Source organism: Cyprinus carpio, chromosome A1 (assembly GCF_018340385.1).
Source record: "Cyprinus carpio isolate SPL01 chromosome A1, ASM1834038v1, whole genome shotgun sequence".
NCBI lineage: Eukaryota > Metazoa > Chordata > Actinopteri > Cypriniformes > Cyprinidae > Cyprinus > Cyprinus carpio.
In genome coordinates this window covers 2,876,896-2,890,088 of record NC_056572.1, presented here as the reverse complement: position 1 = coordinate 2,890,088, position 13,193 = coordinate 2,876,896, and the positions used below count along the sequence as shown (strand labels likewise).

At 37.6% G+C, this 13,193-nt stretch overlaps 1 protein-coding gene across 1 annotated transcript in view; it reads right to left on the bottom strand.

The window, feature by feature from the left end:
* The window catches only part of LOC109069221 (guanylate cyclase soluble subunit alpha-1-like), a 7,716-nt gene extending 365 nt beyond the window's left edge, over positions 1-7,351 (bottom strand). Inside the window, exons 1-8 of the mRNA XM_042766652.1 lie at positions 6,542-7,351; positions 6,263-6,312; positions 5,791-5,864; positions 4,942-5,657; positions 2,684-3,173; positions 1,746-1,885; positions 569-723; positions 1-235 (exon numbers count right to left, since the gene is read on the bottom strand). The exon at positions 1-235 is cut by the window's left edge and continues 365 nt beyond it. Coding sequence (XP_042622586.1) covers positions 64-235; positions 569-723; positions 1,746-1,885; positions 2,684-3,173; positions 4,942-5,657; positions 5,791-5,864; positions 6,263-6,312; positions 6,542-6,775 — 2,031 coding nt within the window. The 5' untranslated portion in view covers positions 6,776-7,351 and the 3' untranslated portion in view covers positions 1-63. The remainder of the gene's footprint in view (positions 236-568; positions 724-1,745; positions 1,886-2,683; positions 3,174-4,941; positions 5,658-5,790; positions 5,865-6,262; positions 6,313-6,541) is intronic.
* Between the last annotated feature and the right edge of the window lie 5,842 nt (positions 7,352-13,193).

The window sequence follows — 13,193 nt, the reverse complement described above, 5'->3', positions numbered from 1 at the left end:
TCATGTTAAACGATGCACAGAGGGACCGGCAGTGTTTACCCACTGTTTCCAGGTTTTACGCTCTCATCCACTGGGCTGCGTCTCATATGAAGCACAGCTTCTGGAAGCAGCACTCGTCTTTTGATCGTGAGCCTGGAGGAAGTAACAAACTCCAGGGATGTTGGCCGGAAAGTTGGGCGGAAGATCCTCTCTCGTCCGGGGGATGAGAATGAACTCTGGACGATCTTTTAACAATCTGAAAAGAGAGATAAGTAACTTATCGTCCTAATAGCCACATGCAGGTACACAGTAAAGCTGTCTAAGAGAGTGGAATATGACAAAAATACTTGGCTTGGCCAGAAATGATTTAATAAGGCAGATCTTTCTCCAGCATCAAAAACCCAGATGCATTTGGAGGAATGTTCCTGTTCTTTGATTACATCAAATAAATGGTGTTGCGCTGTTAAAGTGTAAAAATGTATTTACTCTCACTTAAAGAAGAGAATTAGAAACATGCTGATTCACATAATGCAAAAAACAGTACTGTATACAGAATAAACAAACAGGAGAGCCGTGTCTGTGTTTATACCTGTACGTGGTGGGACTGACGTTAATTTTTCTCGGCAGGCTACAAGACTCAAACTTGTTGGCCAGTGTGACGTTATTGCCAAAAAGGCAGTATCGGGGCATTTTAACACCTACCACACCAGCCAAAACCGAGCCAGAGTGGATCCCGATACGCATCTGAGAATAAAACAAAGCAGAGACTCCCCTTAAAAAAAAAAAAGAGTTTTACATTTTTTATTTCAAACCATAGGTGATATTAACAATTCTGCGCCAGTTTTAGCACCTTGACGCCTCTGCTTTCCAATATATTTGTTATTAAATATATCTTCCATTTTTATTTGACTCTCTAACTCTAGCGCTCTCTATTCTAATTCTATTCTTTATTAAAAAAAGAAAACGGGGAAAAAAAACATCCTGCCCCTTTTAGACTTGCACTCTATTTATTTACAGCTTGTTTTCTTAAAAAAAACAACAACACAAGCTTCTCTAATCTTTCTGTATTCTATTTATTTGTTTTCTTTTTATTTATTATACAATTAACAAAAGCAAAAAAAAATGCCTCTAACACTAGCTTACTCTATTCTTTTTCTATTCTATCTGTTTTCTTTTTATTATATGATTAAAAAAACCTTGTTAGGTGTTCTGCGTTAAGCTAACTGAGACTTACTATAACACTTGCATATCATTGCTCTTTTGTTGATTCTGAATGCTTCTGTTGTCCTCATTTGTATAAAAGCGTCTGCTAGATGTCTAAATGTAAATGTATTAAAACAATGATAATACAGAAGATCAAACTCACTCTTCAAACTAACATAAATATGTCATAGTTTTGCATCTAAAGCAGCAGTATTCATATTATAGTTAGAATTCGAACAATTGCATAGTTAAGAAAAATAACTATTTTTGAGTCTAAAACAGGACATTTCAAAAACCATTCTCCCTTGTAGTGGGGGGGTGTTTGCACAAAAATAAACAAGCATTCTGTGTAAATGAGTCATGCTTTGGTTTTAAATGGAGGCTTTTTTCTTATTTCACTAACCACCAATCTTGTTGAAACAGTTGCATTATTTTGTCTCTAGCAAAGGTTTGCATGAGAAATATGAGAAGATTAACTAACTATGTTCATAATTAAGTTGAGCATTTGACTCGTTCATATTCATGCTGTAACAGAACGTAGAAAAACCCGCAGAAACGCTAACCTTGATAACCTCTCCCATGGGAGTCGTGACCTCATCAGACAAGTCCATCATCTCCAGAGCCATGAGAGCGATCTGGACAGCATGGCTCGGACTCTCTTTGTGCAAGCCTCCAGCTACACAGTACGCATCGCCAATGGTTTCTACTTGAATGCACAAATGAGGACATATGAAAGGTTACGAGAGCGGGGTGCTAAATATTTCATTACACACCTCTGGGTAGATTCAAGGATTGTGCCGTAATATTCTGATTTGCCTCTCATATGACGTCCATGTGTTTCCACAACAATTAAGGATATTTAATATGATATATTTTTTTGCATGATTATTAAAAGCTCACCAGTGCATTCCCATTCACACACTGTGGTTAACTAACTACTGATGTATTTCTGAGCACAAAAAAGCATCATCAGTTTGTTACAACATGAGCATCCAGCTATAGCCTACTATAACAATCTAACTTTACTTTAACAAAATGGTACATCTTGACAGCTCGAGAGACATAGTATGGAGATGTTTGAGACACACATAGAGACATGTTGGGAGAAGACAAGAGGGGAATCTATTTTAGGATATAGCTGTCTGTAAGAATGTAAGCAAAGCCAGACACTAAGCTAAACTTTACCTCCCCATGTCTTTTACAAGAAATTCATCTCTGCTGCATGTGTATGAGAAATTCAGATTACATTAGCGAAACTCCCAGCAGTTTATGAGCCTGCATGTCAAAAATGATGAAATTAATTATTGTTTGGTTTAAAGATTTCATGCAAATCCCAAGGGCCCTAAAATAAAGTTAAAGGAGCATGTTTTTCAATCCGTGAAAAAATGCCCAATTTATTCACCCTTTTTTGCTAGTTTGAAGTTGCAAGACCTAAAAAGGAAGACAGCATTTTTAGTGCACTATACCAAAAACTACAAGGAGTTCAACACAGCAATATCACCCACCTTATACACGTCCAGCTCACCGCAGTGGTGATCAAACCGAGTGTAGAGCTCGCTGAGCATGTTCACCACCTGCATGGGCGTGCATCGCGAGCAGATCGCAGTGAAGCCCACGATATCTGAGAACAGCACTGTGACGTGATCAAACTTTTTGGCCTGCACTGGAAGCCCCTGCCACAAACGCTGAGCCACATTCCCTGGGAATATGGTAAAGAGCAGCTCTACCGTTCGGCGCTTTTCTTCTTCCAGGGCCTGGTGGGCCTGTTCCAGAGCGGCTTTGGCTTTACCCAGACGCTTTTTTAGTCCATCCTGAGCCTTGGTCTGCTCCCCGACCAGAACAACATCTCGCAGCGCATTGTGGATGGGGATGTCAGAGAGGTAGAGGCCGCGGCCTGTCAGCTCCTCCAGCTTATCTACACACGGAGAGCCGAGGAAGAGCAGAGCACTCACTTCTGACATGAAGATCATCTGCCCCTTCAGGTCCATGTGCTACAATGAGAGGGTTGGGAGAATGGGAATTAATTCAGAGCTTTGGACTAGTTTGTTATAAATGTGACCAATGTTGGAGTTTTTGAGTAAAACAATTTTTTTTTTGGAAACTATTGATGACATTTCTTTCCACTTTTAAATAAACATTTAGAGCATAAAATAACAACTGCTCAAAATAACAAAAAAGATGCTATCTTTTCAGACATGTTTACATTAATTTTTAGGCAACACAATACCAGTGTTTTAACATCAGCAGAGTTAAGAAATCAATGATTTTTAGTTACAACAAATGAAAACCACTAAACCAGAGAAACTGAGAATTTTAGAGTGGTCTCTTAATTTTTTTCCAGAGCTATATATATATATATATGTATAATCAACACTCACATAGCAGTTTGTAACTATTTAACATTTTGCCAAATTTCATACAGTCTTTTTCATTAATTTTTCATACAATCTGCTGATGCCTGGCTGAAGGTTTGGTTACTGGTGGACCTTCATTTATCTAAAAATATTGTGCATTTCCCATCTTTCTTCTCAGATTTTCTTTTTAAATTCTTTTTTTCAAACCGTATGCAATATTAACATTTCTGCTTCAATTTTAGTCCCCTGATGCACAGCGTTTTACAATATATTTATTATTAAAACAATGATAATAGAGAAACTGAAACCAATCTTCAAACAAACAGAAATATTACCTTTTTTTCCTAAATTATAGTTTTAAATCTAAAGCAGCAATATTCATATTCCAATTCTAATTCTGATAACTAATTCTGCTTGTACGTTTCTGAACAAAAGTAATTTTATGAATTTTAATACAAATTCGCCACCAATTCACCAAAAACTTTTCTCATGAGATCAGTTTGAATATAATATAATTTCTTTCATATCTTGCTCAAAGGTATTTGATATGCATTAGCTTTGAAGTAAGTACCATAATTTGTCAAGTCATCCCAACTCTACCACCTGTTTAAGTTCAAAGTTTTTTTGCTGACTGATTACCTTTCACCTTATTCCAGCTAAATCTTTTAGTGTACACTGGAAATATTTACACTATATTTCCACCAGGGGTGAAACTGAAATGAACTGAGTGTGACTACAGTATATCAAACAAACTGATTTGGTCATATAAGGACATGTAGAAAAAGGAAAGCACATAAGACTAAACATTACATGAACCATATGGATGCACACAAACTCCTATAAATGGCTCTGTATCATCAGTGTATACTGTGTGTACTGTAAATGAATCTAGAGGTTGCTGTGTCATTCCTTCCGTGTGAGCATGAGGCTAGATCTCATTAAGAGAGGCTTTGAGGGGCGTGACATTTGCTGCCATGCCCTTATTATACTGATCATCTGCAACCCAAGAAACTGAGATTTGCCATTAAAAATACCCTTTTAACACCTCGTAAAATCTCAGATCGGCACGAACCTATAAGGAAAAATCCTACTAATTACTCGCACTGATTAGTTGAATCGTGTTGCGCTTTTTAATTGTCTAATCAACATGAAACCCAAGTCAATCTTTGATTCCTGTTTCTCTTTGATGTGGGTGTGATGAAATGACACACAGACCTTCAGAAGTTCATGCACACCAGCATTCGAACGCATTCAAAACATGGATGCTTTTTCCTCACTCCGTGCAATAAGCTTGACGTTTTAAATTTTCCCAGGTAAGCAGTTTCACGCATAACAGGTACATCAGCATTTCAATACACAGGGCACCCACGAAGGCAGAGGGAGCTACTGTTTAACCAAAAAATACCTTTCCAGGGCTGTCGGCAGAGCTCGCTCCATGCTGTTTGACCCGCAGCACAAACTGGGTGTTTAGCATGGTTAAAATATCCTGGAAGCTGGCTCGAATCTCAGGTGAAACAATGACAAAGTGCTCGAGGAAAACGGGCCTCCTTTGCCCGTCTCTGCATCGGCCGAGCCTCCTCCTCAAACCGTCTCCGATCTGCATCAGGCCCATGTCCTGATCCAAGAGAATGTGGAAGGGAAAAGTGGAGTAGAGCAGCGAGAGGGGAATGTCTCCGGACGAGTGTGTCCTCATGGGGCTCGGCGTGAGGCTCTTGCCGTCTCTCACGATCACTGAGTACAGCAGATGGGGCTGATGATTGGCCTGAAGAGCACCGCTGTCTTTACCCCCAACGTCCATTCTGACCTCCACCCGAGTGCAGTAGAGCCAACACGCCGCCGCCTGGATGATCCCCGAGAAGAAGAGCTCGGTGGTGGGGAGGGGATTGAAGAAATAGACGGTCAGGAGTCCTGGATCCTTGTCCAGGCAGAGGATGGAGGCTTGCTGGATGTAGCGCTGAACCTCTGGGGTGGGCGGCGTGCTCTGCTTTAGGAGAACATTGAAGCTGTTGAGAAAATCGTGGAGAGCTCCCCCCACCACACGAAGAATATGACCGTCCTCCTCATAACAGTCCCGAAACACCTCCAGACCCAGAGAAATCTTTAGCGTGTCCATGGGGATTTCTGGGATTTAATCAGCACAATTCACATGAATATTAAGATTATATATATATATATATATATATATATATATATATATATATATATATATATATATATATATATATATGTGTGCATTTTTAATAGCTTTTCTTACCTGTTTTCAGGGAGTAGTCTCTCATGACATCTGAAAATTGTTCAGCATTGTCCAGTGTCTGAGATACATCAGAACTGCATGTAATATATTAAAGTACAGTCAGTAAATTAACGTGTGGAATGAAATTAGAACACTTTTCAGTGTGAATTCGAGCTATAGGAAACAAATATACAGGCGGGCCTATACAATACATGTGTTAATGTAACATAATAATTCACACAGACAACATTATATGCTATATAATTTGAAATATTGGATGTAATGTAATATAGAAAACAACGTGGAAAAATACTGATGCAATACAATGGTTATATACTGTCATAAGAATGTGCACAAAATTCAAACGACCTCTACTTTAGTAAAGGCGCATGCAAATTGTAAAACTGTAACAATTTTAAATGTGATAAAAACACTGTATTATAAACTCTAGCAGGTGTAAGACAACGTATTGTAATGAAAAAGAACATCTTACCAACTCTGCTGTTTCATAACTCTGATCAATGCATTTCGTAATTTGTCGAACTATAAGAAACAGAAAATGCATTAGAGGTTGCATAACGTGTGTTTTTGGTATTGTAATTAATAACAGTCGGTTGTCTGTCTCGCGCATTTCTCGCAGTTACAAAATTCCATTTGCGCGCATTGCATGCGCACACTGACATAAAACAGATTTTTTTCCCAATGCAATGTTTGAGAAATTGCTGCAAACACATCATCAGGTGCATTAGACACATCATACATATTAATTTACCTCCGGGCACACCAGCTTTCGGATGCTCTCGCCCAGTGAATGCAGATTAACTTTGCTCCGGCTTATTTTGCGTCTGGGCAGAATGCTGGTGAGATTGCCCTGCACCTCTCTGGATACTGGAACAACGTTCACCGCACCGCTTTCCTCAAAATCCGCGGGTTCCTCCTTTCCCACGACCATAGAAAACGGGCATTCACCCGCAATCTTCAGATCCTTCAGTTTAGCGCAAAACATTCTTTGCGTAATAGTCCTCTCCAAACACGCGACAGAAATATCTATTCACATGGTGAATATCCGACTGAGACCATTCCTACCCATCCGAATCCAGGAGAGAAGCATTCCTAATAAGTGATGGAAAAATATCAGTCCGGGAAATGTATTTCACGTCTCACCCAGGACTAAGCTATTTCAAACTTATCAGCAGCTTTTCCGCCTGCATACAACATTCATAGTAAATTACAGGGGCAAATGACAAGCTAAGGATCATTAAGCACGGCCAATCACAGGACACAGTGGAACCTCCAGCTAGCCAATGGATGCACCGGCAGACAGAGCTCCTTAAAGATGCATTATGCTCGTCTGGAGATGTGCGATGTTCTCCTGGAGATGCTGTGCACCATGCATGCGCATCATCCAATGAACTGGCTGGTGATTTCAGAGGACTGTCGTTCTGCACTGCTCGAGCTTATTAGATATGCTGTCGGTGACGTCTTAGCGAAAATCTAAATGTCACATACAGTCTGACCCTAACCGCTGGATTCTTATGCAACATCACGTTTCCTTTCATCCGGATTCCGAATGATCCGATGCGCAAATGGAAACGCTCTCAACATCTGGCACTCGAATCTGTCCCGTATCATCATCTCAGGAGCGAATCATTTGGACGCATGCTGCGCTTTGGGACACCCAGTTCCTCGCGAACATTAATTGCAATGCCACTCATTACAGGCGCAAACAGATGTTATATAAGGGCCTCTCTGCTTTGCATTATTTCATGGGTCTCCTTCCCAAACAGACAGCCAGGGCTTGTCAGGCTAATGAGGAGCATCGAGTTCACTGTGAGTCCAGTCCAACGAGTCTAATTATTTGGATAAAAAAAGAAAAAAGAAAAAAAAGAAATCGACTTTGACAACTAAACCCATATAGCTATTTAAAATAGTGCTATAAAACGATTAATCGCATCCGAAATAAAATATTTTGTTACAAAATACATGCATGTGTACTGTGTATATTGATTATGTATATATAAATACACATACATGCATGTATATATTAAAGAACATTTTTTGTATATATATATATATATATATATATATATATATATAAAACTAAAATCAAAAATATTAAAATATATATAATATAAAAATATATATGATTATAAATATAATTTTTTTTTATTATGTATAGATACACATATATATAAATATATTTAAATATTAACATTACACACACACACACACACACACACACACACACACACATATATACACATATACAAAGGCTGCAACTAACAACTATTTTGATCATTTGCCTTCTGATTTATCTCACTAAAAACAATTAACCATTATACATCACTAATTTAAAACTAAATAAATAAATACATAATAATAATAATAAACAGATTTGTTTGTGTTATTCATGCTTGCCTGGTGACAATGACTTGTTTTCGACTAGCAGTGCTCTTGAAGATTGCATTAGGGACCTGCAGACACTGTAAGAGGTGAGGAGATTCTGCGCAAAACAGATCAATAACATGTACACAGATCAATGAAAACCCGAAATCTCTCAGTATTCAGTTATTTTGTTCATCACTGGACTTGACACAATGATCAGTGAAATGTTTTTGAAATCTGGGACTGGGAGATCAACCTAACATCATGGCTACCTTGCATTATAGGCATGTTAAAATGTCAAAATAAGTATTTTAACGTTTTGTTTTTTGTGTAAAAATAAATATATAAAAATGAGATCTTTTTAATATCTCATCTCAGTCATAGTAAACAAACAAAAAAATAATAATAAAGTGTAATTAAATGGGGAGACAATGCTAGATTTATCTTTTTTTTTTCTTGAGACAAAAGAAACTAATCTCAGATGCATTTTTTCCAAAAGAGATTTCAACAGTGTAACAAGCTATTCTCAGACTGTCAAAAATTAAAACAAACAAACAAACAAAAAGCCTCTGATTCTAAGATGTTAGATATGCACATACATGAAACATATTTAACATAATGACATCCATTTTCCCTTCTATTTTTAGTTCAACACATAATCAAAGTACTTTATTTAATAAACACGCAGGCAATGGGATCTGTAGGAATCTGAAAGATGGGAGTTACAATTTCTGTGGAAATCTGTGAAGTTCTGTGGGCCACATAGTCCTTGGACATATGCGGGAACAATAAAATTTTTCTCAAATGACTGACTTCTTACTCCACAGTAAACTAAATCATTGCTCTCATATGTAGAAATCAACAAAAATGACTGTATAGTGATATTATGCATGTTTAATATTATACTATTTTACAATTCAAACCAAATTTAGCAGGATATCTTCAAGTTAAGGAGGAAAAGCGTGTCCCAGAAGTCTTGCTAAGGCAGGATATATTGAATGTTGCAGACCCTGAATCCGTCATCAGTTCATGGGACTCAAACAGCTCCATAAGAGCTCACTGATTAACAAACAAGAAGAATCATGTGTGCAGCTACTGCGGAGCGCAGTGATCTTTCTTCTGATTTACAGTAATAGCTTCTAATAGCCGCACATGTGTCAACATATTATGCCATGCCAGCATTTCTTTAGTTTAAGAGTACATGCATATGCTTTCAGTTGTTGTGTGGTCGTTTATGTGTTTTCTATATCCATACTGCATGTGTGTGTGATACTGGCCTTGATCATATCTATGTGATCGTCGCGTAGACACTGGCAACTCATCAGCATTAAAAAAGAGTTTGCTTCAGAGCTGCCAAGCTAAAGCTTCTCTTGAAGCACAGAGAGATGAGATATTTGTTTTCTTCTTGGTTTGCTAGCCTCATCCTTATTTGTCTTCACTGGCACTTCTTGGTTGCTTGATGTCGAGATCTGACTCTATCTGTGCCCACATGCCTTAAAAACCATACAGACCATGCTATAATCATCTCGCTCCTCTATTCTCTCTCTATGATCATGCATAAACCTGACAAATACTCTCATGCTAAAATAGCACTCCATTAAGAATTCATTGCTTTTAAAACCATTAAAGTTTGGAACAAAACAGCGATTTTTTGTTAGCCTGGCAATCCAAGTCTCTGTTTACACAGATCTGACCCAGTTTTGCACCATACCTGTTTTGATGTTGCTTCTCTTTCCCTCTGAATAGCAGTAGTTTGCTTATGTGTCACATAGCAATTTTATTGTCAAACAAATGGATTTTTCACCTTTCTTTTCGCCATATGTTAACATAGCTGCAGCTTAAATGACAGACTGTCTATAAACAGCTCTGAGACATGAATACAAATATTTTACCACCGAATTACATTAAATAAATAAAGTCTCCGATCTCCATGTCTGTCACAAGCGTGACTCACTGAATCGTGCCATCAGTTCATTAGTGTACGTCATGTTTGGTACAAGTTTATTATTTTCCCAGTGGTGCCAAGCATGAATAATTCAGATTCCGTGGGTGCCGTGAGATTTATGCCAAACTGGAGTCACTGCCAGATCTGTGCCTAATGTAACAGAGCGATGGAATTGATTTTGAAGTTTGTTAGGACTGGTGTCCTCAGGGAGGCTGCTGATTGGTTAGGTGGCTTCCGTAGCGATGCATCAAGTCCAAAATCTTGTGTAAGGCAGTGTGGTGTATTCCTCAGAGATGGCACGGGGAACTAACCTCCCTGCAGCTGGTGAAACAAACAGCACTGCAGCTGAGATAGCAGTAGTCTTGATATTATCTGTCCATTCACAAACATATAACATAGGAAAATAATGGGGACATAATTGAGTAATCCTACAACCATACCACTATATGTACACATGGTATATAACGTGGTTATATAAAACCATGGTTCACAATTATGTGAGTATTATATGCTCAGCAAGGCTGCAATTATTTGATTGAAAATACAAAAAAAAAAGTAATATTGTGAAATATTTTTACAATTTCAAACAGCTGTTTTCTATGTGAATATTTGTTAAACTGTAATTTATTTCTGTGATGTGCAGCTGTATTTTCAGCATCATTACTCCAGTCTTCAGTGTCACATGATCTTCAGAAATCATTCTAATATGATGATTTGCTGCTCAAGAAACATTTCTGATTATTATCAATGTTGAAAACAGTCGCGCTGCACAATATTTTTGTGGAAACCATGATGCATTTTAATTTTAATTTTCGTGAATTTATTCATAGGTGTTCCCACAGTCCCCTGAACTTGTTTTTCCTTCCTACCCATAAATGACTCTTCTGAGGGTCCTCGGCTCCTCGCAGCCATAGAAGATGCCATCAGGAGCCCATAACGACACAGAAAACTAAACTGAACGTGAAGCACTCTGAATGATACTCCAAACCAACACAGCGTGCTTATTCATTCATTTCATCTCCACGTTCTTGAGAATGAACCCCAAGTGGATTCGCAGGCAGGAATATCACAGCGTTTTGACCTTGGACTAGAAATTGTGTGAAAGCATGAAATCAAACAAATACCCACTGTGGCATAAAATTATTTTCTATTGGGGGTGATATGATTGCGGAGATAACAGAACGCATTTCAAATGCTTTAAAATAATGAATTTGATCAATTACTGTATAACTGTGTGCCATTTAGCACCAACTACACTGTAAAAAATAAGTGTCATTTTAACTGTACAATTTTGTAAAAACGCTACAAAAAAAAAAGTGTTAATAGGTTAACAGTAAGTTTTCCTGTACTATATACAGGGAAAAACTGTAAAAGATCTAACCAGACATTTCATGTAATTTTACAGTAAAATGCTGTTAATTTTACAGTTTTTAGAAATAAAAAAAGAACAAATCAATGTATAATTTACAGTCAAAAACTGTAAACTGATATTCCCAGAATTCCCTGTGTGACGCTCCACATTTGAAAGTATTTTGTTTAAATAATCATGTTTTTTAATAGTTTTTTTGTTATCAGTTGTACATTTGGGCTCTATGTTACATCTTCTGCTGATTAATGAAAGTTGATTGAATTGTTTAAGTATCGTGTGTCACCATGATGGTGTTTTGTGTTTGCATGAATGACTTTGTGCACCTTCTATATATTAATATAAACTTCTGCTTGTGGCGAAGCTACTTGTGATGAACTTCGATTCTTCATGTGGCTTTCTCTTTTACCACCTGCATTATTATGGTGGTTGTCAGTATGTTAAAGGTACAAAACAGATTTTAATAGCAGTGTGCGTTGTTGAATTTACTGGTTTACATTAAAATTTTCTTGTTTGTAAATAACAGTTTTATACTGTAAAATTTACAGTTTTTGGCCGTAATTGTGTTTACAGTTTTTCTGTATTTTTTTACAAAAGTATTCTGGCAACCACAGCTGCCAAAATTATTTTGTAAAAACTACAGACTTTTTTTTACAGTGTATTTTTTACAAAAGTATTCTGGCAACCACAGCTGCCAAAATTATTTTGTAAAAACTACAGACTTTTTTTTACAGTGTACTATTTAAAGAAGCAATCAGAGGTTTGTGAACAGTAGATGAACTTTACTGACAGTGCGCCAAACCTTTTATTTACAGACTCTTCCACAAGATCAGTCTCTGGGAGAGAGCCGGAATCATTGTGTAATCCTGTCACGCATTTATGAACGCAATGATGGTTTCGAGCAGCTCTGGGAGTTTGTGTGTGTGTGTGTGTGTGTGTGTGTGTGTGTGTGTGTGTGTGTGTGTGTGTGTGTGTGTGTGTGTGTGTGTGTGTGTGTGTGTGACTAGAGCTCAATGCCATAGCAACACACCATCCACCAGGAGAAATGTTTAACTGAGTCCAATAATGTGACTGAAATATTCTTTCTCCGAGGAAATATTTCCTCTCTAATTGTCTCTCTTCTTATATGCTGGTAGCACTGGAATGAAAAACAATGCACGGACTGACCGTGTCTTTGAAAGCGCAAATGTACAGTATGTAAAGCATCACACTCATTAAAATATTTCCGTCTACCTCAAAGGATTTTGATCCTGTTTATGGGCAGGAGCTCATTTATTCAGAGCAGAAAAACAGCACGATGAGGACTTTAATTAACGTGCTGTAGGCAGACTGGCCCCTGACAGCTCAGTTTATTATAACACCAATGTGAGATTACTGCTATTATTTTTAGCACCAGTAGTCGTGGTAAAAGTAGCTCTGTCTAAGCTCACACACACCAAAAAACTCAAATAATAATGCTTTTAGCAGTGCATTTTTTTTCCCAACCCACATATTGTAGAGGTCTAAAATTACTTGATAGTTCACCAAACTATTTATTACAATGCAAAGTCAAAGTGTTGAATATGTGACTGTGCAATACTGAAGAAAACAAAACAAAACACAATGCAGAAAAACAAAGTAATTTCACAAATAATCACATGGAAGGGTAAGTAACTCATTGATTTAAATCTGAAATTTAAAAGTAGAAAGACTGAAGTTGGACTTTGACTTAAGTTTTGGTGCTAATTA